The sequence below is a fragment of the Colletes gigas genome, unplaced genomic scaffold (assembly GCF_013123115.1).
Source record: "Colletes gigas isolate AHSC1104 unplaced genomic scaffold, ASM1312311v1 Colletes_gigas_Sc00080, whole genome shotgun sequence".
NCBI classification, from domain to species: Eukaryota; Metazoa; Arthropoda; class Insecta; order Hymenoptera; family Colletidae; genus Colletes; species Colletes gigas.
The window spans coordinates 54113-80286 of NW_025106708.1; the positions used below are offsets into that span (position 1 = coordinate 54113).

A 26174-nucleotide genomic window follows, 5' to 3' on the forward strand; every position below is an offset into this window, starting at 1 on the left:
CACGCAACAAGGGGTTGCGTCTGGTCTACGTCTGTTTTTATGGCTATATTGTTCCGCGTGTCGGCGATGGCCGTTGTCGTCGGTGCCTACATTTGGCCTCGACGACCGTACCACCCGCGGAACAATATAGCCCTTCGCTGGTCAACTCGAGTGTCACGTTTCTTTCGTTTTCCAAAAATGCTATTCTTTTACATTGACATTTGCCAGATGCGAGAGACTCGAAGACGTTTGCAACGTAGTACCGATCCCGCATCTGGCAACATAAAGGACCGGAAACAACTCGAGTTGGCCAGCGGAATGAGCGAGCTTTCGTTTACCGAACAACCATTGTATTTGTAATTGTTAATAACTTTTTGTACAGTAGAGTGGGCTCTACCTATTGTTTTTCCAATTTGCCTTAGAGATTTACCTTGACAATACAATTTGACAACTAATTTTCACACAGAAATATCAGTTTCTGAGCTTTGTGAAGCCATAGTGCAAATTTTCGCTAATAAACAATGACAAATAAAAATCAAACGTATCATAGCAACGGAACTATGTTATTAGATACAAACGAATGAATTGTAAACCATGAGAAGTTTTACAAAAGTTAGTTTTCTAGTTACTAATAAACTGTACGCTCAATTTTGTGACGATAAAATAAGCATACTTTTACAGTTTTTGTTAAACATAGATGAACAATCAATATTGTTTAAAAATTTCTTCACGCATTATCTGCTGAAATGTACAAGTAAAATGTATAATGCGTTTTTACTTTTAAATATGTCTGTTTATGTTCATTTTCCCACAAGTTTTTATTAACTACATAGTTGTACGCTCAATTCTATGAGTAACTGTATGTGTGCTCATACATGGGAATAAAAAAAAATGTCTTTTTTTTCAATAATTAAAATATGATCAGGAGGTCTTAAAACGTGTATTTCCGTAAAATAAATTTTACAAAATTTTTTTTTCATTATGGGTACTTTGCTTATGTGTACCTACATAGGTCGGAAAGTAAAAATGCCTGGGCAATCGAGATTCTCGGCTCGAGAATCCAAATCGTATGCCGTTGACGGGAGGTCGGATTTCAGTTGTTTAGAGCGAGAAGGCAAATGTGAGCCTTTCTCTCTCGACTCCCACGAGGCGATCCGAAATTACTTCGGGCAGCTTCGGAGAATCGAGAAAGAGGGCATGCGTCAGTTTGCCTTTGTCGTCTTTCCGAAACTCCACGAACTCACGTACGCGTATCTGGCATGGGGGCGTGTGCACCCGGCGGTGGTTTTCTGGCATCTCTGTTTCATATTATTCTGTCCTCTCTCTCTTTCTCTCGCTTCTTTCTCTCGCTCTCTCTCGCTCTCTCTCTCGCTTTCTCTCAGATCCTCTCGCACTCATCACTCATTCGTCATTCCATTCGCTCTCACCATTCGCGCGCATTTACAAAACCTATAACACATTAAAATCAATCATATGAAAATGAATGGAAGTTGACACCGCCCCTACTGAAAATAAAGGACTGGAAAATTTTTGTTCTTTCAATGAAGGAATCTCTTTTACTTAATCTTTTTCGAAGGCGAAGACAAACAAGTCGATTTCGCCACGGCAGAGATGCCAGAAAAGCACCGCCGTGTGCACACGTCCCCATGCCAGATACGCGTACGTGAGCTCGTGGAGTTTCGGAAAGTCGACAAAGGCAAACTGACGCATGCCCTCTTTCTCGATTCTCCGAAGCTGCCCGAAGTAATTTCGGATCACCTCGTGGGAGTCGAGAGAGAAAGGCTTACATTTGCCTTCTCGCTCTAAACAACTGAAATCCGACCTCCCGTCAACGGCATACGATTTGGATTCTCGAGCCGAGATTCTCGACTGCCCAGGCATTTTTACTTTCCAACCTATGTAGGCGTACATAAGCAAAGTACCCATAATGAAAAAAAAATTTTGTAAATTTTGTAAAATTTATTTTACGGAAATACACGTTTTAAGACCTCCTGATCATATTTTAATTATTGGAAAAAAAGACATTTTTTTTTATTCCCATGTATGAGCACACATATGTATATTATCAATACGATTTTTGAAAATCAAAATACTTTAAGATTGAAAATTAATAAATTAAAATGAGATTCCACTCTTTACCAGTATTGTGCACGCTGTGGTATTTTTCAATAAGAAGAGTTCTTACTTTTATAACATAAACAAAACAGTAGAATTAATAATTGCAGAAATTAATTAATAATGATTTTCCTCGATTGTTTTGAAATAACCGTATCAATTGGTTATGACGAACTAAATAGAACTAACTAGAAACAAAGGAAAAGTGATCCCGTTTGAAAGTTTAATACAAAGTATGGGTTGTATCTTAAATTTTAAAAGCACATAGTCGAATATTTTTAAAGGTACAAAACATAGCGTTTCATTGTAGAACAGTAACATAAGTTAGCAGGTAATGTCATAAAACTGTTTTTCCCAGCTATATCCCTTTTTACCTGAAGTATAAGGTAAAAAGTACGAGCTAGAAGGTACGACTATCCGAAAATCGTTCAAATTTTATCAATGTAAATGAAGCGGCCTTTCCATCAGAGTTAAATACAAAATTTTGTAATTTCTGTGAAAACAAAACTTTCAGTAAATGTACGTGGTGCTTGAAATTTTTATGTTTTGACTGTTTTTGTGAAAAGTACCATCCAGATTCATGTACTTCGTACATTGAAAATAACATATGTTAAATGTAATCGGTTAAATTTAACTTTAAAAAAAAATATTCGAAGGTCAGACAAAAATATAATGTCATATTTAGTGTACGCTTAAAGTATGATTGAAAAAATAAAAAAAAAAAGTTCAAGCAGGGTTCGAACCAGCAGAGCAGAAGAAGTTCGGAACTTACAGGCAAAGACCTCATCATTCACGCCACGCTGATTAGTGGTGAACATAGTTCTATTTCTGAAAATAAGTACCTGTAATAACTTTAATAATATCTCAAAATAAAACCTAACCCAACACCTGGTACCATTCCAACTTTTCCTTGTTAGAAACGAGTTTTCAATTTGTCTTAGCGAAAATCGCAATCACATTTTGCACATTATTCTAAAACATTTGTGGTATTTGTTTTCAATGCGATTTAAGTAAGCATGTAATGTATAAGATTTCATGTAATGTTTTCTTTTCTAGAGAAGATAGAGAAAAAGTTTATATAATTTTTTTTATATGTAAGGCGTCGGGAAAAGGCGAGGCCCAAGCCGTGGCGCTGGCAAGGGACCGCGTCTGGCCTTCGTCCGTCAAAACTCCCACCCCTACCGATGGGGGAGAAGGCTGACGACAAAGGCGAGGGTCTAGGCCCAGGACGGGCTCATTTGTTTTTCCGACGCTGAAAGAACGGGAATAAAGCATGTATACGAATACCCTGCGTATTTCTTAATTCCTAATTCCATTCTACGCGTCTGCCTAACATATATAAAATTTAATTCGTCCTAAGATTTATATGAAACATTTAAAAGATTTTTTATACATTATGCCTATACATATATCGGAACAACTATGAATCAAGAGGTATAATCATTATTATCCATGCACTGATTATAGTCAAAGTCTAACCGGACTTTGAAATGAGAACATAAAACTTAAATGTAAAGTTTCATTTAAATTCATTTAGCTATTTATATTCAATCGTATTAATAATATACATATGTGCGCTCATACATGGGAATATAAAAAAATTTCTTTTTTTTCAATAATTAAAATATGATCAGGAGGTCTTAAAACGTGTATTTCCGTAAAATAAATTTTACAAAATTTTTTTTTCATTATGGGTACTTTGCTTATGTGCGCCTACATAGGTCGGAAAGTAAAAATGCCTGGGCAGTCGAGAATCTCGGCTCGAGAATCCAAATCGTATGCCGGTGACGGGAGGTCGGATTTCAGTTGTTAAGAGCGAGAAGGCAAATGTGAGCCTTTCTCTCTCGACTTCCACGAAGTGGTCCGAAATTACTTCGGGCAGCTTCGGAGAATCGAGAAAGAGGGCATGCGTCAGTTTGCCTTTGTCGTCTTTCCGAAACTCCACGAGCTCACGTACAGTCCTCCGCTCACTTGAAGTTCCGCGGAAGGAATGCGGGAGAAGTAGAAGGGGCACACGTATTCCCACGCACACATTGGTCTCTAGCTCGCTATTCGTCGCGGCAGTTACACACACATGTGGACTGCCTGAGAGCAAGGGAGCGAGACAGATAAATGGGCGGTCCGACTCCCGTTGCCCCTGTGCCGTCTCGCGGGACATCAAGTCAGCGGACCGCAGTACGCGTATCTAGCATGTGTGAGTGTGCCACCCGACGGTGCTTTTCTGGCATGACTGGTTGCAACCATATTTTAGTACTTGATATTGCAAATAATTTTTAACATTTGTAAATTTTAATTTCAATATATAGCTTAACCGGAATCAAACTTGGTTTTTATTATACAAAACAAAATAACACGGGAAAGAAGGTCAAAAATAAAATAGAAAAATTATAGAACAATGTTATCTTCATTTTTCACAGTACATTCAATATCCAGCTTATATGTAAAATTATTCCCTCAACATTTTTTCCTTTTGTCTGGCAAGCTTCTTCTTACTAAGTTTCTTTTTCGAAGGCTCTTCTTCTGGGCTCTTTATGACGAAATCTTCTTTTTCGGTTAAAATTACTTCAATGTGACATGGGGAACTCATGTAAGCTATGAAAATGTATAAGCATAATTAAATGCAGATCTGTCACCAAAAATTGGATGTTTTAAAGAATAGTAATTGTAAATACTAACGGTTGATACGACCATGAGCTCTGTATGTTCTTCTGCGCAACGAAGGAGCATGATTTACTTGAATATGATTAATTACAAGGCGGTCAATTTCTAATCCCCTGACATCTGCATTGCTTTCTGCATTTTTTAAAAGCTGCAGCAAAAATTCTGCTGATTTCTTGGGCCAACGACCTGAAATTGAATACAACAAATATATTAACCGCAAACATATACTTTGAACATTATAAACAGAAATTATTTACTGAATCTTACCTTGGGTAGTGCCAAATTGTTTTGCTTGAGCACATCTACCGACACCGCCATTAAATCTACGGAACGGAACGCACTCCTTGTATTCAATGACATTTTTCAAATATTTCTGCGCCCTTCGCAAAGGCATATTTTTGATGGCACGTGCTGTTTCATGAGTATTCTAAAATACAAAATAACGGTCAATCACATATTTTGATGAGCAAACCGTACCATCACCACGTTGCATTTTGTATATACAACTATCTTGTTACTTTGAAGTTAGATCTTTCGATATACAGTAATTGACTTATTTACCTTAAAATGAACTCGTAAGTTGGAACCTCGTGCTTTGCACGACTTGGTCGCGTTCACCGGCTCGTGAGAGTAACGGCCCATTGCGTTCTGAAATCACAAAACTTCAGTGACAGTTTTTCACAACGGCATCTTAAGACGTAGGTGTCGTAAACGACCCGCCATCACACGACTTCGAAACTCGATAATCATCGTTTACCGAATCTTCTATCTCGCACTTTTTGAACGAAACAATTATTTGGAATCACTTATTTACGAATTGCATAGTATCGACGCAATTATCAATGCAAAATCGCAGATGCAAGTAGATTAAAAAATTGTTTCGGATCGATCTGTACGTACCTCCTCAACAGCACGATTTTAAAGGAAAAGACGTCACGTGTCCAACTAGAAAGAGACTTCCTGAATACGCGGCGCTACCAATATTAAAACATTTACAAGAAAGGATACGAAGAGTATCGCTTACAAATCAGATTACAATTCAAATATTTATTTTTTTATCATTGTTAAACAATATACAAGAATAATTTACTATAATTTTATCATTTGTTCTTCACTTTAATTTATGTAATTGTTCATTTATCAATTAATTTTCAACTTTTACTAAATACTTGGTTATCTTTATTAAATAAAGTAATGATACAGATTTAATAATTATTAAAAAATTTGTGTAATCTACGGCGGAACTATTATAAAGTACATATAATCGCCTATGTTTGAAAGGAATCTTACCCTAGGAACATTTTAAACGAACATCATGCGTGAGTCTGACGTTGTTCCCGGGAAGATTCGTATAACCTCATTCTATTCGCGCAATATTTGCAAATAATATGCATGTTTGCGCGATTTCATGGTCGTTGCTGACAAATTAATGATTGTTCGAAACAAAATTTATGTTTTCTTGTGGCTTATCGAAAAGTGTTTCTCAGCAAGTAATTTGACAATTCGAAGCTTGACAGTTCAGCTTAACGACATTCTGAATTAAGAATATCCCTTTGTATTTTTGAACGAATCTTGCAATGAGAACAATTTCGATAGTCGTACGTGTACTGTGATTTAAACGAATATACTTAGAAATATAACGTAAATTCTCAGTTTATTAATATATATATCTTACTTTCCATAAGTATTAACAAGTGATATTTTTGTGCTTAAAAATTGTGTATTAGTGGTGCTCATTTGACTTTACATACCAAATGTCAAAAAACAAATTAAATTTGACACTACCTCCTGGCTCGATAGAACCAGTTCCAGCTGTGTCTCCTTCGCCACCTGTACCTCCCTTGCCTATTTATTCAGAGCCACCAGTAATTCCAGAGTAATTGAATTTTAATATTAAATTTGATTTTACATTATGCGAAATACAAATTATCTTTATTTATATTTGTCTTTTGATTTTACATTTGTTACAACTATAGCGGAGTTATGGGTAAAATGAGTATAGATGCTATTCAAGAAAGGTTAGAGGAATTAGAAATGGACGAGGAACAAAGGAAGAGATTGGAAAGCTTCTTGGGACAGAAGGAAAAGGTCGGAGAATTATGCGCAGAGGATTTTGAAAAGCTTGGTGAACTTGGTGCTGGTAACGGTGGTGTAGTTATGAAAGTGAGGCACAAAAAATATGGATTAATAATGGCAAGAAAGGTATAACTTGAATTCTTTGTACTTATTTATAATTACTTGACAATCAGTGTATCGAACAAAGATTATTAACAATAAATAAGTAACGTTTCAGCTAATACATTTAGAAGTTAAACCTGCTATAAAAAAACAGATAATTAGAGAACTGAAAGTTCTTCATGAATGCAATTTTGCGCATATAGTTGGATTCTATGGTGCTTTTTATAGGTAAATATTTGTTTTACATAGAACTTTAACTTGTTAAACTGTGCTTTTATTTTACATTAAATATAAAATATTTAATTTGTTACAGCGATGGAGAAATTAGTATATGCATGGAATACATGGATGGTGGATCGTTAGATTTAATACTAAAAAAAGCTGGAAGAATTCCAGAACCAATATTAAGTACAATTACTTCTGCTGTAAGTATTAAAGACAACTCTACTTATGAAAGTTTTTAATTAGCTTATATTATTTTATTTAAGAATTGCAACTTATCCTCTTATAATTATAACTATAAATAACAATATGAAACTACTAAGTTAGAAACACAGTACTATTAACTGAGAATAATTAAATGCTAATTATGATTTGTAATACCAAGGAATATTCAGTAGTAAGTTTCACGCTCTATTATTCCACCTGGAAATTTACGAATGCATAGCCTTCTTAATTCATCATATGTCCACAGAAATGCGCCAAGAGGTAAACTTGGCCAATACCAATAAGCGCTTAAAGGCATAGTCTTTAATACTTTTTCAGTTCCTGGCACATACAACAAGATGCCAGTTAAAATAATTTCAAAAATAAAAGAAAAATTTAGAAACCAATTATCCATTCCTTGTTGGAAGATTGAATTAACTCTTGTTTTACACATTACTAAATCTATAAGTTGTGTTATAACAATAGATATAAAATATCCAGTACGAGCTTCATTTAGTAAATCCATTCTAGTATCATATGTCCATGTTTGGCCGTAAGAATCTCGTAAATCGTTAATAGATTTGTTGTCCCAATCGTACCTTAAACCCAACAAACGATCGGGTAAAAACCCATTTAACATAAGAATCATAAAATAGGTATAAAATGCGGCTAGAGCCTGTGTCATTCCAATTTGACCATATGCAACAGATATTAAACGTTTGTTTACAAGTCTATCATACTGTGGATTTCTTGGTGCACGATACATTATATCTAACTCTGCTTTTTCATATGCCAGTGCTATTGCTGGAAGTAAATCTGTACCGATATCTACGCAAAGGATCATTTCAAGAATAAATGGTAAAGGTATAGCAAATACGATACTACTTAGCATTGGCAACATTTCTGGTATACTTGAGGTTAATGTGTACGCGATAGATTTTTTAAGGTTGTCAAATATTAATCTACCTTCTTCGATGCCAGTTACTATCGAAGCAAAATTATCATCCATGAGGATCATGTCTGCCGCATTTTTTGTAACGTCTGAACCAGTGATGCCCATGGCCACTCCAATGTCTGCTTGTCTCAACGCTGGTGAATCGTTGACCCCGTCACCAGTCACAGCAACAATTTCTCCCAGTCTTTGGCAACTTTCTACGATTAGTAATTTTTGCTGTGGAGATGTTCTTGCGAAAACGATTTCTTCATAGTTCCGTATAATAGTATCCAATTCAGTGTTGTCCATATTCCTCAGTTCGGCGCCAGTGATAATTATCGCATGCGTATCAGTGTCCGTTATTTGGGAATACGACTTGTTTTGTAATATCGCTCTTTCGTACCTAGTTTCGTGTCCCTCGCTTATGATACCGACTTTCTTCGCAATTGCCATTGCCGTTACCGGATGATCACCCGTTACCATTATTACTTTGATACCCGCTGTACGACATTTTCTTACAGCTTCAGGTACAGCCGGTCTCGGAGGATCCAACAGACTTATTAGCCCAACGAATCTGTAACCCGTAATCGGAAAGTTGTATCTTTTTGGGGAGTCGGTGTTGAATTTAAACTCTGGACCATATTGAGTATCGGGTAATTGAAGATCGCAATAAGCCAATACACGTTCTCCTAAATATCCTAACTCTGCACAGGCTCGTCGAGATATCGTATGATCCAGTGGTGTCATTTCTTCAGTTTCTCCTTCAGTAGTTAGTATATGCGTGCAGTTCTCCAGTATCACTTCCGGTGCACCCTTCAGTATCATTATATGCCCATTTTCTTCTCTGTGTATCGACATTTGATACTTGGTTATTGAGCTGAACGGTATTTCTGCAACTTTCGGATATGCTTCGCGGAATATTTCTGTTGGGTGTATGTGCTCACAAAATCTGAGGATACCCGTTTCAGAGGCATCGCCAATTACTTCTCGTTCATCGATAGACTTCAAAAGTGCAAATTCCGCAATAAACTCGGCGCGCAAACAAAGAGTAGCATTCTTAATCATGATATTAAATGCCGGTTTCTCCATTAGCAAATCCTGTTCAACGCCCAACCTTTCTCCTGGTGGAAAATTGTACCTTGTGTGGCCAAACCACAAGTTGGATACGCTCATCTTATTTTGCGTGAGAGTTCCCGTTTTGTCAGAGCAGATTGTCGAGGTGGATCCAAGCGTTTCAACTGCCTCTAAATTCTTCACCAAACAGTTTTTTGTCGCCATCTTTTGAGCTGTCAGCGTTAAGCTCGTAGTAACGGTTACTAGTAAGACACTGGGCACATTTGCTATCACGATGCCAAGTAAATAAGTAAACGCTTTCATTATATTTGGATCGATTATTAAGGATAGTATGAAAAACAGTACACCAAAGAGTACGGAAACAGCGACGATTATTTGGACGAAGTGCCCGATCTCTTTAGCTATTGGCGTTTCGGTTTTCACAAGCTGCGACGTGAGACCAGCAAGTCGTCCGATCATCGTTCGATCACCCGTAGCTATTACTATACCTTTGCCTTTGCCATCCACAGCGAAAGATGAAAAAAAAGCAACATTGGAGGATTCTAAAGGATTGATATCGGTAGGGTAATTTGTTCGAGCTACCGGTTCACTTTCACCGGTGATACTTGAATTTTCAACTCGGAGTCCATCGCATTCGATGATCCTGATGTCGGCCGGTATTTTGTCACCAAATTTAATGTACACCAAATCGCCCGGGACTAAGTCTTCGGTTGCCACTCGTAATCTAACACCGTTACGTATTACCGTTGCAAAAGTGGGTACCATTTTTTTGAACGACTCCATCACCTGTAGGTATTATAAAAAAAAGAAACAGTAAACCTTACATTTAGGGGAGGCAGCTGCGATGACCTTGACCTTGACATATGTTGGTGCCCCCCTTAATAATTAACAAGTTATTAGTATACAGGGTGTTCAGCCATCTCTGGGAAACATTTTAATGGGAGATTCTAGAAGCCAAAATAAGGCGAAAATCAAGAATACTAATTTGTTGATGGTAGCTTCGTTAAAAAGTTATTAACGTTTAAAGTTCCGCCTGTAGAACGGCAATCTGTGAACAGTTCCTTGCACGAGATAGTGGTTCTCACTCAACATGAGAAACTCTACTTAGTGACGTATCGATAGCCATAGAGTTTTGTGAGTGAGAACCACTATCGCATGCACGCAGCCGTACGCAGATTGCCGTTCTACAGGCGGAACTTTAAACGTTAATAACTTTTTAGCGAAATCTCAATCAACAAATTGGCATTCTTGATTTTCGTCTTATTTTGGCCCTCAGAATCTCCCATTAAAATTTTCCCCACGGGTGGCCGAACACCCTGTATACATTGAACAATAAACCGTTCGGATAATTTTGTAGATCCTCAAGCTGATGTTCACACACAAAATATAGAAAGATTGCGGAGGGATATGAGAGCAAATATTTCTCGCTATGGCACTCGTGAATGTCATTATACGAATTATCTCGCAGAATTTTTATTTAAAAGAATTTGTAATTTTTACAATTAATCCTTAATTATTTAAATACTGATTAAATTTTCATTTTACATACTCATCAACTGTTTCTTATATTATACCACAGTAATCGTCTATTCATTATCGATCTATTATATGATTTTTATATGCTGATAACTTTATAATAAAAAACGAGCAGGTTAAAACCTCTTGAATGTTACTCAGGAGGGCGACCTTGACAACATATGTCATGGTCAAGGTCATCGGAGGTGCCTCCCCTAAACGTAAGGTTTACCAAGGAAGCTACATATGAAATTCAATTTTTAAAACCTAGAGTAACTAATTTCACGTTTATAAAATTAACACTTGTACATTTATCTACCTTTGTATTCTTACTCTCTTGTATGTAAGCAAACACGCCAGAGATTATGCAGATTAAGGCTATGATAAGGCCTAACCATTCATTACCACCGCCCGTACCTTCAACCAGGATACTAATACCATATAAAAGAAAGCACAATGCTGAGCACGCCCATAGCAGAGTAGCGAATCCGTGAAACATGCATTTTATAAACTTTATATATTCTGGAGTTACTTTAGGAGGAGTTAAAGCATTTGGTCCCACTCTAAGGAAAACGTTATTTGCTTCTTCTTCGGTCAATCCCTTAGCCAAATTGGTGTTTAATTTTTCGCACAATTGTTCTAACGAAATCATATGATCTTTGGTACTTAGTTCTTGATGAAGATCTTTTATTTCATCGTCGGTAAGCCTTTTCTTAACAAGTTGACTAGAAGTTGCTTGCGACACTATCGACATTTTAGATGTTAATTGAATTGTGTTTAAACGAATCTCGCAGAAACTATAACGTGGGCACATCTGAATATTGCTTTTAAGATTCAACTATTTAATGTTTTTGAGTCATGGCCTACTTGCTCGATTTCATGATCTTCCGAAGAACTAAGAATTTGATGCTTTTATTAAATTCAAAACTATCGAGAAATTTATTATTTGCGTATCATATTTTATAGAAGAATAAATTAACTTTCGACTTCGTTATAGGTTTTGAAGGGTTTGAGTTATTTACGAGATAAACATGCAATTATGCATCGGGACGTAAAGCCGAGCAACATTTTAGTAAATAGCGCCGGAGAGATCAAGATTTGTGATTTCGGCGTTTCGGGACAATTAATCGATTCCATGGCCAATTCATTTGTTGGAACAAGAAGTTATATGTCGGTAAGAAATTATTAGGGTTAATTAGCGTTTTTAGTTTTCATGTGATATCTCAATCGTGCTTTTTTTTTACAAAATTTCGTGTTTTTCTAAAACTAAGGATAACAGAGTAATTTTGTTTCTGGATTCGTTTTTGGGATACGGAATTGGACAACGTTATTATTATTTAAGATTTCTATGAGATAGACTTCATAAGTCATGTTGTTACCAAGTGTAATTTATTTGGTTTTCTCGTTTTCAGCCAGAAAGGCTTCAAGGCACACATTATTCAGTACAAAGTGATATTTGGTCCCTAGGATTGTCACTTGTCGAAATGGCCATTGGAATGTACCCAATTCCACCTCCAGATGAAAAAACTTTAGCTGCGATATTTAACACTCCACCAGGCCAACCACCAGCAGATAATACTACTACAAATAATGCTTCTACTCCAACAACACAATCACCTGGACATAGTTAGTTTCTCTTTTTCTTGTACAGTAGAACTCCATTCATTGGAACGAAATTTTCGTCACTGCCCGATTTAGTGAACTTCTGCTAAACTCTTATTATCTAAACATCAGTTACATAGACATTTATTACGCACGAAAATGTCCTCAAACACATTCTTTAACTCCTTGCGGCACAGCATTCCAGATAATAAAATAGACCCATGTTGCATAGAAATTTTATTGCATTTTAAATTAAAAAAAATTGGTATATTTTTATTAACACTAGATTTACCAGGTATTTAAGTATACCTATTTCTACCAAAACCAGTCAGAATGACTGGTCTGTAGAAAAAGGGTTTAGTGAGGTTTTCAGTCTTTATTTACTTTTAAAAAATGACAAAAAAAAATTAATAATATTAATTATAATACATAAATAGATTTATTGACATTATCAATTAATCGAACGCTTAATTGTTTATAGTTCATTGGTCACAATTTTTGCACATGCTGATTTTGCTCTGTGTGCACTTTCTGCATACATTTTTTTGCATATATTGCAAATAGTTGTGGTTTTATTATTATTGCAATATCCTATTTGACACCATTTACGTATAGGAGCAGTGCCACTTGAACTTGGTATATTAGATTCTTGTGGTTTTTCCCTTGAAGTCTGATATTCAGAAACAAGTTCTTCAGCTAGATGAAACAAAAAGTCTTTCCTGGATATATTTTCATCTGTCGTGTTCTTATGCAATATCCAGCAATTTATTCCAGCTAAATCTAAAACATTAAAAAAAACTTGAAGTGGCCACCTTCTGGAACCTTATTTTACAGTATATTTTCGTGCCATTTGGTCAGTGACATCGACACCAAATTTTGTGTTATTATAAAAAGACACAGTTTGGAGTAATTTCTTGTTAGTTTTGTCAATTTTTACGCGTTTGTGTTTTGTACTTAGTACAAGTACTTTCTTATTTGGTTTACTCTTATAAACTATAAGTGAACATCCATTTGATTCGTACAACAACGTTGAGAAACAAACCATGCTATTTTTCGTCTGTTTGCAAATTTTCGGGATTTCCCTCCTGTTTGCACGTATTGTTCCAAGCAACGAAGTATTTTTAGATAATAATTTCAATGCCAGATTCTTTACCAAACTGGTAAAGAAATTGGCCATTGTTATGGTTCTATCTTTCAAAGTATATGGTTCTACAAGTTTCAGTACAACATATTCACTTAGTGGAGTTGATGAATCTCGAGCCACATCTTTTTCTAAATAAGGAAAGCCACTTATTACATATTTAGTTTCAACGTCAGACGCCAGCCAAAATTTTATGCCAAATTTATAAGGTTTGTTTGGCATATATTGTGTGAACCTGCATTTGGCCTTGGTTAGAAAGAGTTGCTTATCCACCGTAATATAAGCTTCTGGTTTGAAGCAATTTTGGCTATTTTCAATAAATTTATCCCAAACTGTTAAAACTAAAGCGAATTTGTCTCTTTGTAAACGTTTACTCAACTGATTTCTTTTGTCGAAACGAATGTAACGTAAAACTTTGGTCCCCACTTGTTAATCCATAAATATTCAAGTCTCACAGTGTTTCTTTCGTACGCCCCACGTGCATACAATATCGCAATAAACGCCTTCAATTTTGCTTGCGAGGAGAACCTTATGTGTGGCCCAAAACCCTGAGTAAATATACAATTCCAAGGGCTCCTACACGTACTGCATCAGAATCATGATTTTCCTGGAATCATATACTCTGTTCCAAAAAAATGTTGCAGAACTTATCAATTGTTGTAGCTGCCCTAATGTCATTTCATCGCATGAAAACATGCACTAGTCATTTTGACTGGTACTGGTATAAGTGTCAATAACAAAAAATATATTTGTTACTTATATATATAAAATAATATACAGTTCATAAAACTGATTCTTTAGTTATAGCTACAAAAGTCATGACATCATTTCGGAAAGAAAATGTTACATGCAGTAGAAATTTTGAATTGAAATTGCAAGACCAGTCAAAATGACTGGTCTGGTAAATCTAGTGTTAATAAAGGTATCACATAATGTAAAAACATAAAAAACAAAAAAAAAGATTGTTGCAATAAACCTTCTGTTTGCAACAATTGATGAACTGTATCGGCATGTTGAATATTGCCAACACAAGTGAATACATTTGCAACATTTGTTAAAGATATTACCAACTGCTTTACGTAAATAAGACGAAATATAAACCTATGGCATATGCAGCTATCACAATATTTCGAGGTGGGACTAAAAATATCCTACCATGCATTATGGTGCATCAAAAAGGTGGGACACTTTTAATCCCAGTGTGCCCCAAAGAGTTAAACGAGCACATTTATGCTATTTATGTAGTTGTCAATGCACATTCCATTGTTAGCTAACAAGCAATGTTCGGAAAAAATAGTCCTTTGCTTATAGTAGTAGTAAAATACATATAAAGGGTGTTCCACCTTTCTCGTTTGTTTCTTATGATAGAAAAAATATCAAAAAGAAAAATTAATTGGTTCGGAGAGGGAAATATCGTGAGAGCAAAAAATATTTTGAATGTAAATTTATCTTTCAGATACAGGTAGTCCACGACCAATGGCTATTTTTGAATTATTAGATTATATTGTTAACGAACCACCCCCAAAACTGCCAGCTGGAATTTTCAGCGATACTTTCACAGATTTCGTTGACCGCTGTCTGAAAAAAAATCCTGCTGAAAGGGCAGATTTAAAGACATTAATGGTATGTAATTTACCTGTGAAACAAATATTCTGTTTCTTATAATCGTTGTACATTAATTTTTAGAATCACGAATGGATAAAGAAGGCTGAATCCGAAAACGTGGATATTGCTGGTTGGGTATGTCGCACAATGGATCTACAACCGACTACTCCAACACGTTTAGCAAACGTACAATCCTGAATAAATGTCACTCTTACATACTTGACTACCTATATACGCGTTCAGTACTCTTAAGTGAGTTTCAGTTTCTTTTCGTTCAATTGGTATAAACAGTGGCGTTTATAAATCCCCTCTGTTATGATACTCTCTAAAACAGAAAGTGATTCGCGATTTTGAAAATGGACTTCGCACACTAGAATCTGCCATTGTTTATCCATTATATTTTATACAACATTGCTCAGTTATTCATTAACGTTTGAGCAAAAGCATTTATTACATAGAATTTTAAGATATTAAGATTTTAATATTGATATTACGGATTTATTCCCTTTAAAATAACAGAGTTTAATTATTTAAAGGTATAAACTGTTAGTGTTTAATTTTATCCAATTATTATATTTTAATTAATCGTAGAATTTAAATGTAGGGCATTATACAATATTATTTTAATAATATACTACAGTCTGATTTCAAAGTCGCGATGAAAATCATGTAAAATTTAATATACACGATTGAGATGTAAGTACTTTCAATGTATATACGATATTATAAAAGTATACAAATCTATTTTGACATAGTTGCATAAAATACGTCACTGTGCTTGAATTTATTTCATTTCATGTATTTTGTGTTTTTATCTTCTGCTTTTGTTGAAAGTATGTAAGATAAACGATTATCGTTATAAGTTTAACGTTATTGTACACTCATGGGCAAATTGTGTTCCCTATGATGATACTAGGATACATAAATGGGCATCGGATTTATGAGAACATAATTCGAGAAAAAGAAGTGTTAACTAGAGATCAAGTTACTAGTATAACATTTGTACCTGACATTCTCGTAGAGCATTATTTACATCATTGAAAAAAGACTTTTGTTCAATCATTGCCAATGTCATACTATTTTTTACCAAGTATTGGTCCACAATTAAACATAATTTTAAACTGTATTTGAATAAAACAGTATTTCAAGTAGTGGATATTATAAGTATTTAAAGAAATGAATCATATAAATGCTCATAGTGCTGCTTAGAATATTATTATATAAACTTGTACTATTAACGGTATTGTTTAATGTAACGGACATATAACAATGTTTTGAGCAGTACTCTATTGTAATCTGTATAATTGAACAATGATCTCTGAAGTACTATTTTATTTAACATCAGTTAATATGAAACTTCCATGTCATAGATAAAAATATTTTAAAATAATATAAAAAATGCTTTATCTAAATAATTAATCTCTTTTTAAAAAGATATATTAAAGTAGTTAGTATGATGTCTTTACAAATATGTTAATTTGTCATATTATATCATGCATTGTGGTCTGAAACATGACATTTCATAGGTGCAAATGACAAAATAATTTTGATGTGTATTCATATGTTTACACAACATTGAATACGAACAATATTGTATGTACTGTATAGATAGTTGTGCATCAAGTCTTTCTTGTGCAATTTTTGTCACCTGTATTTAGAAAATAAGTCATTCGTTTGGCTATCATCATATTTACACATACTTCAGTAATTAAGTGTAAGTAGAAGATGTTAATAATTTTTAATATAACCAGAAGTAAAAAAAAGTAGCTTAATAAGGTTTACATTTTTTAAATCTTTATTGAAAAAATGAAATATTATAAATGTAGAAATTGATGATTTCGTTGTTGCAGTCCAGCTATTCTGCTGATTTTTTATAGTCAAATAACATTTGGTCTGTACTGATAGTAAGGTGTTTAATATTGTACAATCTAGTAAACATAGTTGCTTATCATTGTAATGTACTGACAAAGAAAGTCTATATGTATATACTGTATCAATTAATCTAAACATCCTTACTCCGTTTATGCAAACATTCTAACTTTTGTTTATTTTATTTTTAAAAATGCCGCAATGGAATTATCAATTGAGAATGGTAGGGATGGATTTATCATTATACATATATGATGTTATAGTAAATTACCCCGAGTTATACTTACTCGTGTTTGCTTAGTCATTACTTTTTTGTAGAAGCTATTGCAGGTGTAATAATATTAGCCTTTTCCGATGTGGCTAAAAAAATATCGGAATGTACTACGAGCATATTGTGATGTTTGCAAGCACAGTGAGAATACTCACTTATGTGCCTCAGCGTAAGACGCCCAAGAACTGACCTTTCGTATTATGTTTATATGTCTGATAATGATGTGCGTAACGCTATTTATTATAACATGACTTTCATGGTATATTATAAACTAAAAACATTTTCAATAGTGAAGTTCTGTTACAAAAAAGATGTAAGATATGATAATATACAGTTAAAAATTCTATTCATAAAGCAGTGAATCTTAACTGCCAAATGAATGATTACTTCTGGCACTTATTAAAAATATATGGATATTCCTTGTTGCAAATTTATGCATAATAATTGCCGTTGTATCGATTCACTGTCTAAATGTTGTAATTATTCAAAGAATAAATTTATCGTACATTGAAATAGGATTTTTCTATTTTGAAACCCGAATGATTAAAGATAAGGCGCATCAAAATATTTATGAAACTACATTAGTTTCATTAAACACAACACGCTAAAAGTTCAGTTTTGTTAATAATATTTTGAGTATATCGATACAGGGTGTTCGGCCACCACTGGGAAAAATTTTAATGGGAGATTTTAGAGGCCAAAATAAGACGAAAATCAAGAATATCAATATCTTGACTGAGGCTTCATTAGAAAGTTATTAAAAAATTTCAAATCATTCTGAAAAAATTATTTTTGGTTGCGGGGCTCAATTACAATCATTTTTGGTGAATACACATATCTCTGAAATCCTACCCACTTACGAAAAAAAAATTCGAGTAAGTACTGGAATTTGTAGGCGAAATTAAAAAATTTCAGATCATACTAAAATAATTATATTTAGTTATAGGGGTAAATTACAAGCATTTTTTGTGAATAGAGATACCCCGAAATCCTATGCACTTTCGAGAAAAAAGTTCTTTACCGAAAATCTAATGTGAGGCCAGAAATGATTCCATGCGAATCTTTAAAATGTCATAACTCTTGAACGGATTGGAAGATTTTAATTTTTCAAAATGCAAACAACGCGTATTTTAGTGGAGAATATGTAAAAATTCCAACAATATTGAAAACGTTGTTCCTTGGCACGGTAAAGTAGGAAAAACCCCCTAAAACTGGTTCAATTTTCGAACGGTCATAACTCCTATAATAGTAACAGTATCTCATTGAAATTTTTTTCTTAAACAGAGCCCATGGGTACATACAAAAAAGTATTGGACAACTTTTCTGTAGAGCGTCAAACAGATATATTAAAAATGAAAAACAAATTTTTAAGAAAACTCGACAAAGTTAGACCTAAATTTTTCGGCAAAAAAAAATTTTCAAATCGTTCTAAAAAAATTATTTTCGGTTTCGGGGGTCAATTACAATCATTTTTTATCATTAGACATATCCTCGAAATCCTACCCACTTTCTAGAAAAAAATTCAGTACGGGCGGAACTTCAAACGTTAATAACTTTTTAACGAAGCCTCTATCAACAAATTAGTATTCTTGATTTTCGTCTTATTTTGGCCTCTAGAATCTCCCATTAAAATTTTTCCCAGGGGTAGCCGAACACCCTGTATAAGTTAAAATATTGTGTTATAAATGAAGTTTAATATTTCCTATGCAAAACATTATTTTTATACAAATCTTAAATATTACGTGTTTTATTGCAATACAAACTGTGTACAAAAAGTATTATGTCTATTAGGATGTCCCAGTCAATATTGCATAGTTTTAGTCACTGTTTTTTGTTATTTTTAAAATATTTACCAAAATAAAGTAAAGTATGTTTTAATATTATCTTTGTAATCTTTTGGTTGTAGGTACGAAATCTACATTAACTATATGTAAAAACGGCGAAATTTTGTCGAACTTTTCTAGGTTCACAGAAGTCTTCCCAACGAATATTTTCAAAATTGTATTGTTAGTTCGATTAAGAGTAACTGTAGCAGCTTTTTCTAATGTAAGATTCGTGACGTCACGGCACTCTGACAAATCCAATAATTCTAACTGAGGTGCAGATGCAATAAGTTCAATAAATGTGTTATCTGTTAAATTGCACTGACGACATTCTAATTTTTTCAGATTATACATATCTCGCAAACTAATATCCGTCGACGTCACCATCAAGTAATTCATTATCAATGTTTCTAATTTTGGTAATGTTGCTACAACAGTTATTCCAATATTGTTGATGTAATAACAATCTGCAATACATAAGAAATTACATATACATGAAATATTTTGAAAGAACATTCAACTTACCAGTAATATCTATGTAAGTAAGGCGTTGGCATTTTGGTATCAATTTACACAAAAATTCGTCTGTAATGCCTTCATTTTCACAGATATTTAGAACTTCAAGATTAGTTAGTTCCGTGATATATAACATATCACTTGATTCGATTGAACAAGAAATGTTAGAAAGTCCTAATGTTTTTAAATTCGTACAGCATGTGCCAATTGTTTGGACGGCATTACTAGAAATACCAAAACAACTATCTATCGTAAGACTTTCCAGATTCTGTAATTTTTCGATTGCCTATAAAAGTATAAATGATACATTTTAAACAAGATCTTCAAAAGATAAGTAAAACAAAGTACAAAAATGGTTTGTTTACCTGAGATAAATAGCTTTCTTGCAGATACTCACATTTTATTAAAACAATTTCAATTGTTTCCAATGGTAAATGTAATAAACACCATCCACATATTTTACTAGCGATTATATTCAAATATCGTAACTTTTTATTTACTTTAAAAAGCTTTTGTAAGTCTTTATCGCAGATATACTTAGTAGGACCAAGACTAAGTTTTGTAATATTATGACAATTACTTGTTAATGAACTTATACCAGCTGCAGAAACAGTCAAAGAAGTAAAATTGATTCTTTGTAAATTGGGACAAAATTTCCCAACAATGGTCACTGTGCTTTCATGTAATGAATAAGGTGCTAAAGATAAATCTATTTCATTTAAAAATCTACCACACCGCAACAATACTTTGCGAAGACCATTCTTATTAAGTTTTGATCTCTCAATGTATGATGCTGAGCTCCGCATACACGATATATCCAGTTTCTTTACTTTACACCAAGATTCTTGGATCACTGCTCTCCATCGTTTGCACACTATAATCATTCAAAAATAAACAAAATGAATTGATTCTTTATAAATCTGTTCCTCGTTAACTTATTTAATTTATTAAAACAATACATATATATTTAAAAAAAATCATATATCCTTGCCTCCTTCAATTCTAATTCTGTCCACAATTGGTAACTGAAGAAAAACATGCATCAAACAGTCATCATTTAATATTTGGATGCTATTATTTGTAATGTCGTTTTGTACAAAATCTTGACTACATTGTTCATTTGACTGTTTTTTGTCAGATTTTTGCCAATTTTTATTATAGTACTGATTTTCTATATTATCTGGCTGATGCCAAGAATCAGCTGGTACAATTCTCAAATTTCTGTTATGTAGTATTATGTATCTGCATCTAGCTCTACGGATTATTGTACTCTATCAACACTGCAGTCTCTTGATATGAAATTTCATCTTCGTTTTTTATTCTACGATTACCTTGCAGCAGATTCGACACTGTCAAAAGTAATAAACGCATAGTTACTTTTTCCATCGTTTCTTCGTAAAAAGCAATTCTCAACATGCCCATATTCAGAAAACAATTTAATGAGATCTTTGTACGTGGTCTAAAAAGAAACACTGATATTATTTACACATTTCTCGCAATATATGTAAATATGTTTTACTGCATTAAATCATAGTACAAGAGATATAAATACAAACCCTTTCTGCTAAGTTACTAATGAATAGTTTTCGAATTGGTGTACCGTCTTCTGTCTCTGTAGAATTGTCTGTACACATAAGTGAGTCTGTATCATAAGAAATTCAAACTTTGATAAAACTTCAAGTCATGAAATAATTTTATAAAATTGCCAAATAATTTATAGTTTTAATTACCATTCTCAATATAGTTATAGTAATCGTAAAGAAAGCAAACGCACAATGATAGTGATGATGTCTTTACATAACTTTCCATTGTCATTGTTAACAATGTTTCTCTGTTACAAATTATTTATTTTTCCTTTTATTCTTAATTTATCATCTACAAATCAATATTATGATTAAAAAATAATGACACATTTAGCACTAGATTCATGGGCACTGGTTGCGCATATTTTTATTGTAATTTGCTGTGTTGACAGTTACATTAAAATGCAGTTTTTCTTTTAATTGGAGTATACATTCATATCGTTGCTTCAAGTAAATTCAACATAAATTGCTAACAAATAATATTTATGAGTTCTGTACTGTTAGGTTTAAAATTTGAATGCGTAGAATTAACACAATTACATAAACCATAGTGTTAATCTGTTAATCATAAATATACGATACTTGACTAAATTCAATATTATGGCATAATCTCTATAAATTTTTGTTAAAGATAATACATAAATAAACAGAAAATACTTTGAGTATTATATATTCTTCAATGACACAAACTACAATAAAGAATAAAAACAGTAAAATCAAAAATCAATTTGGAACTCCACAGTTATTAAGAATTTGCTTTTCTTATCTTGTGAGTTTTGAATAACAGAGTTTACACACTCATAGTGTTTCACGCGATACTTTGGACCTGTTGGTTAAAATCATTTTCATAAGTAAAATTATCATATTACAAGATAAAAGCAAATAGAAAACAATTAAAATTGCTAGAGAATCAGATTATGCAATTATTTATGTTAAACATAAAATCATTGTTTAAAATTTTAATTCAAAATAATTAAGTAATTTTATAAACAATTTTGCGAAATATTATAAACAGGCATCGGATATAAGATTGTAGCAAAATGCAAGGCACCATGAGGTACGAAGATTAAACTAACATAATATCCAAAATTATTTTTATTTGACAAAAATATTACTAACTACATACATTCGAATCATATATCACCAGAAGTGTTTTTAACAATAACGATGAACTAAACCGTCAGATTAGTAAAACGTAGATAGAGTGACGTCCGCGTGACGTCCGTCTCCCCACTCTGGCCCAGAGATGCCAGAAAAGCACCGCCGGGTGCACACGCCCCCATGCCAGATACGCGTACGTGAGCTCGTGGAGTTTCGGAAAGTCGACAAAGGCAAACTGACGCATGCCCTCTTTCTCGATTCTCCGAAGCTGCCCGAAGTAATTTCGGATCGCCTCGTGGGAGTCGAGAGAGAAAAGCTCACATTTGCCTTCTCGCTCTAAACAACTGAAATCCGACCTCCCGTCAACGGCATACGATTTGGATTCTCGAGCCGAGATTCTCGACTGCCCAGGCATTTTTACTTTCCGACCTATGTAGGCGCACATAAGCAAAGTACCCATAATGAAAAAAAAATTTTGTAAAATTTATTTTACGGAAATACACGTTTTAAGACCTCCTGATCATATTTTAATTATTGAAAAAAAAGACATTTTTTTTTATTCCCATGTATGAGCACACATACAGTTACTCATAGAATTGAGCGTACAACTATGTAGTTAATAAAAACTTGTGGGAAAATGAACATAAACAGACATATTTAAAAGTAAAAACGCATTATACATTTTACTTGTACATTTCAGCAGATAATGCGTGAAGAAATTTTTAAACAATATTGATTGTTCATCTATGTTTAACAAAAACTGTAAAAGTATGCTTATTTTATCGTCACAAAATTGAGCGTACAGTTTATTAGTAACTAGAAAACTAACTTTTGTAAAACTTCTCATGGTTTACAATTCATTCGTTTGTATCTAATAACATAGTTCCGTTGCTATGATACGTTTGATTTTTATTTGTCATTGTTTATTAGCGAAAATTTGCACTATGGCTTCACAAAGCTCAGAAACTGATATTTCTGTGTGAAAATTAGTTGTCAAATTGTATTGTCAAGGTAAATCTCTAAGGCAAATTGGAAAAACAATAGGTAGAGCCCACTCTACTGTACAAAAAGTTATTAACAATTACAAATACAATGGTTGTTCGGTAAACGAAAGCTCGCTCATTCCGCTGGCCAACTCGAGTTGTTTCCGGTCCTTTATGTTGCCAGATGCGGGATCGGTACTACGTTGCAAACGTCTTCGAGTCTCTCGCATCTGGCAAATGTCAATGTAAAAGAATAGCATTTTTGGAAAACGAAAGAAACGCGACACTCGAGTTGACCAGCGAAGGGCTATATTGTTCTGCGGGTGGTACGGTCGTCGAGGCCAAATGTAGGCACCGACGACAACGGCCATCGCCGACACGCGGAACAATATAGCCATAAAAACAGACGTAGACCAGACGCAACCCCTTGTTGCGTGGATAATCCGGAGTTCCGTTTCTTCCTCGATAAATTAACGCGGCCGTCGACTTGGGGAGGAAACCTCGGCCACCCTCGCCAGCGTGGCCTGGGACTTTCCTCCACCACCGAGGTGAAGGAGGAGTTTGCTGCCAAACTGGGGCAGGAAAATGGGTCCTCCTCTCCCAAGTCGATGGCCAATCAATCGACTCACGATTCCACAGAGGAATTTGCAAAACACCCCCAAGTGTACCTTTTGGAGGGGATCTAAGCTGAGGAGGAAACGGACTCCGGACACATTTTGCATTCTAGTTTCAGTCGTCAACCGACAAACCTGTTTCAATTCTCGGTTCAGTCGTTAACCGACTAAGTCTCACAAGTCTAACTAACAAGTCTGTAACAGTACAGCAGTTTTACTTGAGTTGAACGCATTTTGTTAAAGTAAGCGCGGGGGAAACAGTTCCTCCCACAGTTCAACGCGCTTGAAAACATTCATACAGTCCACTTTGTTATTATTAAAAATAAACCATTTGAAAACTCTCCAACACGACGACATCGCATTCACTCCAATCCGACCTACAACAATTCGGGCGCGAACAATGGTACACTGCATAATCAGCCAGGACGCGGAAGGAAAAAAATTCTCACTGGAACTGACGAACGGTACATAATACGACAAATTAAAATTAATCCAAAAAGTAGTGTACCAAAATTAACAACAGATGTTTCATCGAGGATTAGAAAATCGATATCGACAGAAACTGTTCGTAGGGTGCTATGCGATAAAGGCTATCACGGTAGGGTAGCAAGGAAGAAGCCTTATATTTCTAAGGTGAATAGAATCAAGCGTTTGGAATTTGCAAAAAAATATGTAAGTTGTGATATAAATTTTTGAAAGAACGTAATATTTTCCGACAAAGTTAAAATTAATTTATTTAATTCGGATGGAAAAATAATAGTATAGAGACAACTGAATTCAGAGTTCAATCAAAAGAATACGGTTCCTACTGTAAAACACGGCGGAGGTTCAATAATGCTGTGGGGATGTATGGCAGCAAGTAGAGTTGGTAATAACGAATTTATTGAAACAACTATGGACAAACTAAAATATCTTGATATTTTGAAAACAAATTTGAAATCGTCAGCTCTAAAATTAAACATGCCAGCCATATATTATTTCCAACAGGACAATGATCCTAAACATACATCGTATATTGTTAAAGAGTGACTGCTATATAACGTGCCAAAATTATTACACACTTCACCACAATCGCCGGATATTAATCCCATTGAGAATTTGTGGCGAGAATTAAAATTACAATTAAATAAATGTAGTTATAGTAATAAAACAGATGCTAAACGCAAAATAGTAGAAATATGGAATAGTATTCCGTGTTCGACTTCAGAAACGTTAGTCGAGTTTATCCCAAAATGTTTGAGAGCAGTTATAGATGCAAAAGGATTTGCAACAAAATATTAAAATAAAATCTGTTAGTTATTTTTGTTTAATTTGATCTGCTGTATGCTCAATTTTGTGACACTAAAACAAGAACAGTTTTGTTGCTTTTGCTAAATAGAAATGAATAATTAATTTTATTTAAGACTTTTTCCACTAATTGTCCGTCAAAATATATGATCAAAATAAATATTATATTTTTACTTTTAAATATGTCCGTTTATGTTCATTTTCCCACCAGTTTTTATTAACTACATAGGTGTACGCTCAATTTTGTGAGTAACTGTATGTATATTATTAATACGATTTTTGAAAATCAAAATACTTTAAGATTGAAAATTAATAAATTAAAATGAGATTCCACTCTTTACCAGTATTGTGCACGCTGTGGTATTCTTCAATAAGAAGAGTTCTTACTTTTATAACATAAACAAAACAGTAGAATTAATAATTGCAGAAATTAATTAATAATGATTTTCCTCGATTGTTTTGAAATAACCGTATCAATTGGTTATGACGAACTAAATAGAACTAACTAGAAACAAAGGAAAAGTGATCCCGTTTGCCAGTTTAATACAAAGTATGGGTTGAGTCGCATGGTGACAGCCGAAGCGTTTGGACGTGTTATAAATTCCGTGCGTATCGTGAATGCGAGTGCCATCGCGAGTATTTCAAGTGAAGTTTCTCATTCGTTTAGCAGTGCATTAAGTGCAAATCAGTATCATCCGTACACGGGAGCGTGCAAGCTCCTGTGGTCATTCTCTCATAAGCATCTCGGTGCAACCTTTTCACCGAAATGTTCTCTGCAAAGAACACCCCCAATGTACAGCAACGTCGAAGCTACACCAACGTCCTCCAAAGTGACAGTTTCCCGAAGAAAGAACAAGCAATCGTAATTGAAGCCAAAGAGGGAATACAGATAAGGGA

At 34.1% G+C, this 26174-nt stretch overlaps 4 protein-coding genes across 6 annotated transcripts; 1 reads left to right on the forward strand and 3 right to left on the reverse strand.

Moving 5' to 3' along the window:
- Window positions 1–4479: 4479 nt before the first annotated feature.
- LOC122403864 (60S ribosomal protein L17) lies at window positions 4480–5718 on the reverse strand. 2 transcript variants are annotated; one of them, XM_043407648.1, is made up of 5 exons: window positions 5656–5718; window positions 5317–5403; window positions 5023–5182; window positions 4771–4941; window positions 4480–4686 (listed from the first exon to the last, which is right to left on the reverse strand). In XM_043407648.1, the coding sequence occupies exons 2-5, from the start codon at window positions 5395–5397 to the stop codon at window positions 4541–4543; spliced, it is 558 nt and encodes a 185-aa protein (XP_043263583.1). In that variant the 5' UTR covers window positions 5398–5403; window positions 5656–5718; the 3' UTR covers window positions 4480–4540. The 2 variants fall into 2 exon arrangements, with proteins under 2 accessions (XP_043263583.1, XP_043263584.1); XM_043407649.1 differs by lacking the exon at window positions 5656–5718 and adding an exon at window positions 5513–5568.
- A 479-nt stretch (window positions 5719–6197) lies between these two features.
- On the forward strand, window positions 6198–15533 carry LOC122403860 (dual specificity mitogen-activated protein kinase kinase dSOR1). Its single transcript, XM_043407645.1, has 8 exons — window positions 6198–6631; window positions 6732–6957; window positions 7049–7161; window positions 7247–7358; window positions 11880–12056; window positions 12295–12508; window positions 15082–15248; window positions 15312–15533. Exons 1-8 carry the CDS (start codon window positions 6510–6512, stop codon window positions 15426–15428), a joined length of 1248 nt encoding a protein of 415 aa, XP_043263580.1. The 5' UTR covers window positions 6198–6509; the 3' UTR covers window positions 15429–15533.
- Window positions 7401–11827, reverse strand: LOC122403854 (sodium/potassium-transporting ATPase subunit alpha-B-like). The gene is made up of 2 exons (XM_043407621.1): window positions 11202–11827; window positions 7401–10153 (listed from the first exon to the last, which is right to left on the reverse strand). Exons 1-2 carry the CDS (start codon window positions 11694–11696, stop codon window positions 7547–7549), a joined length of 3102 nt encoding a protein of 1033 aa, XP_043263556.1. The 5' UTR covers window positions 11697–11827; the 3' UTR covers window positions 7401–7546.
- A 3451-nt stretch (window positions 15534–18984) lies between the features above and the next one.
- Window positions 18985–22476, reverse strand: LOC122403856 (F-box protein SKIP2-like). 2 transcript variants are annotated; one of them, XM_043407626.1, is made up of 8 exons: window positions 22419–22476; window positions 21440–21584; window positions 21266–21351; window positions 21041–21168; window positions 20701–20963; window positions 20075–20583; window positions 19719–19995; window positions 18985–19660 (listed from the first exon to the last, which is right to left on the reverse strand). In XM_043407626.1, the coding sequence occupies exons 2-8, from the start codon at window positions 21522–21524 to the stop codon at window positions 19251–19253; spliced, it is 1758 nt and encodes a 585-aa protein (XP_043263561.1). In that variant the 5' UTR covers window positions 21525–21584; window positions 22419–22476; the 3' UTR covers window positions 18985–19250. The 2 variants fall into 2 exon arrangements, with proteins under 2 accessions (XP_043263561.1, XP_043263562.1); XM_043407627.1 differs by lacking the exon at window positions 22419–22476 and adding an exon at window positions 21689–21889.
- Between the last annotated feature and the right edge of the window lie 3698 nt (window positions 22477–26174).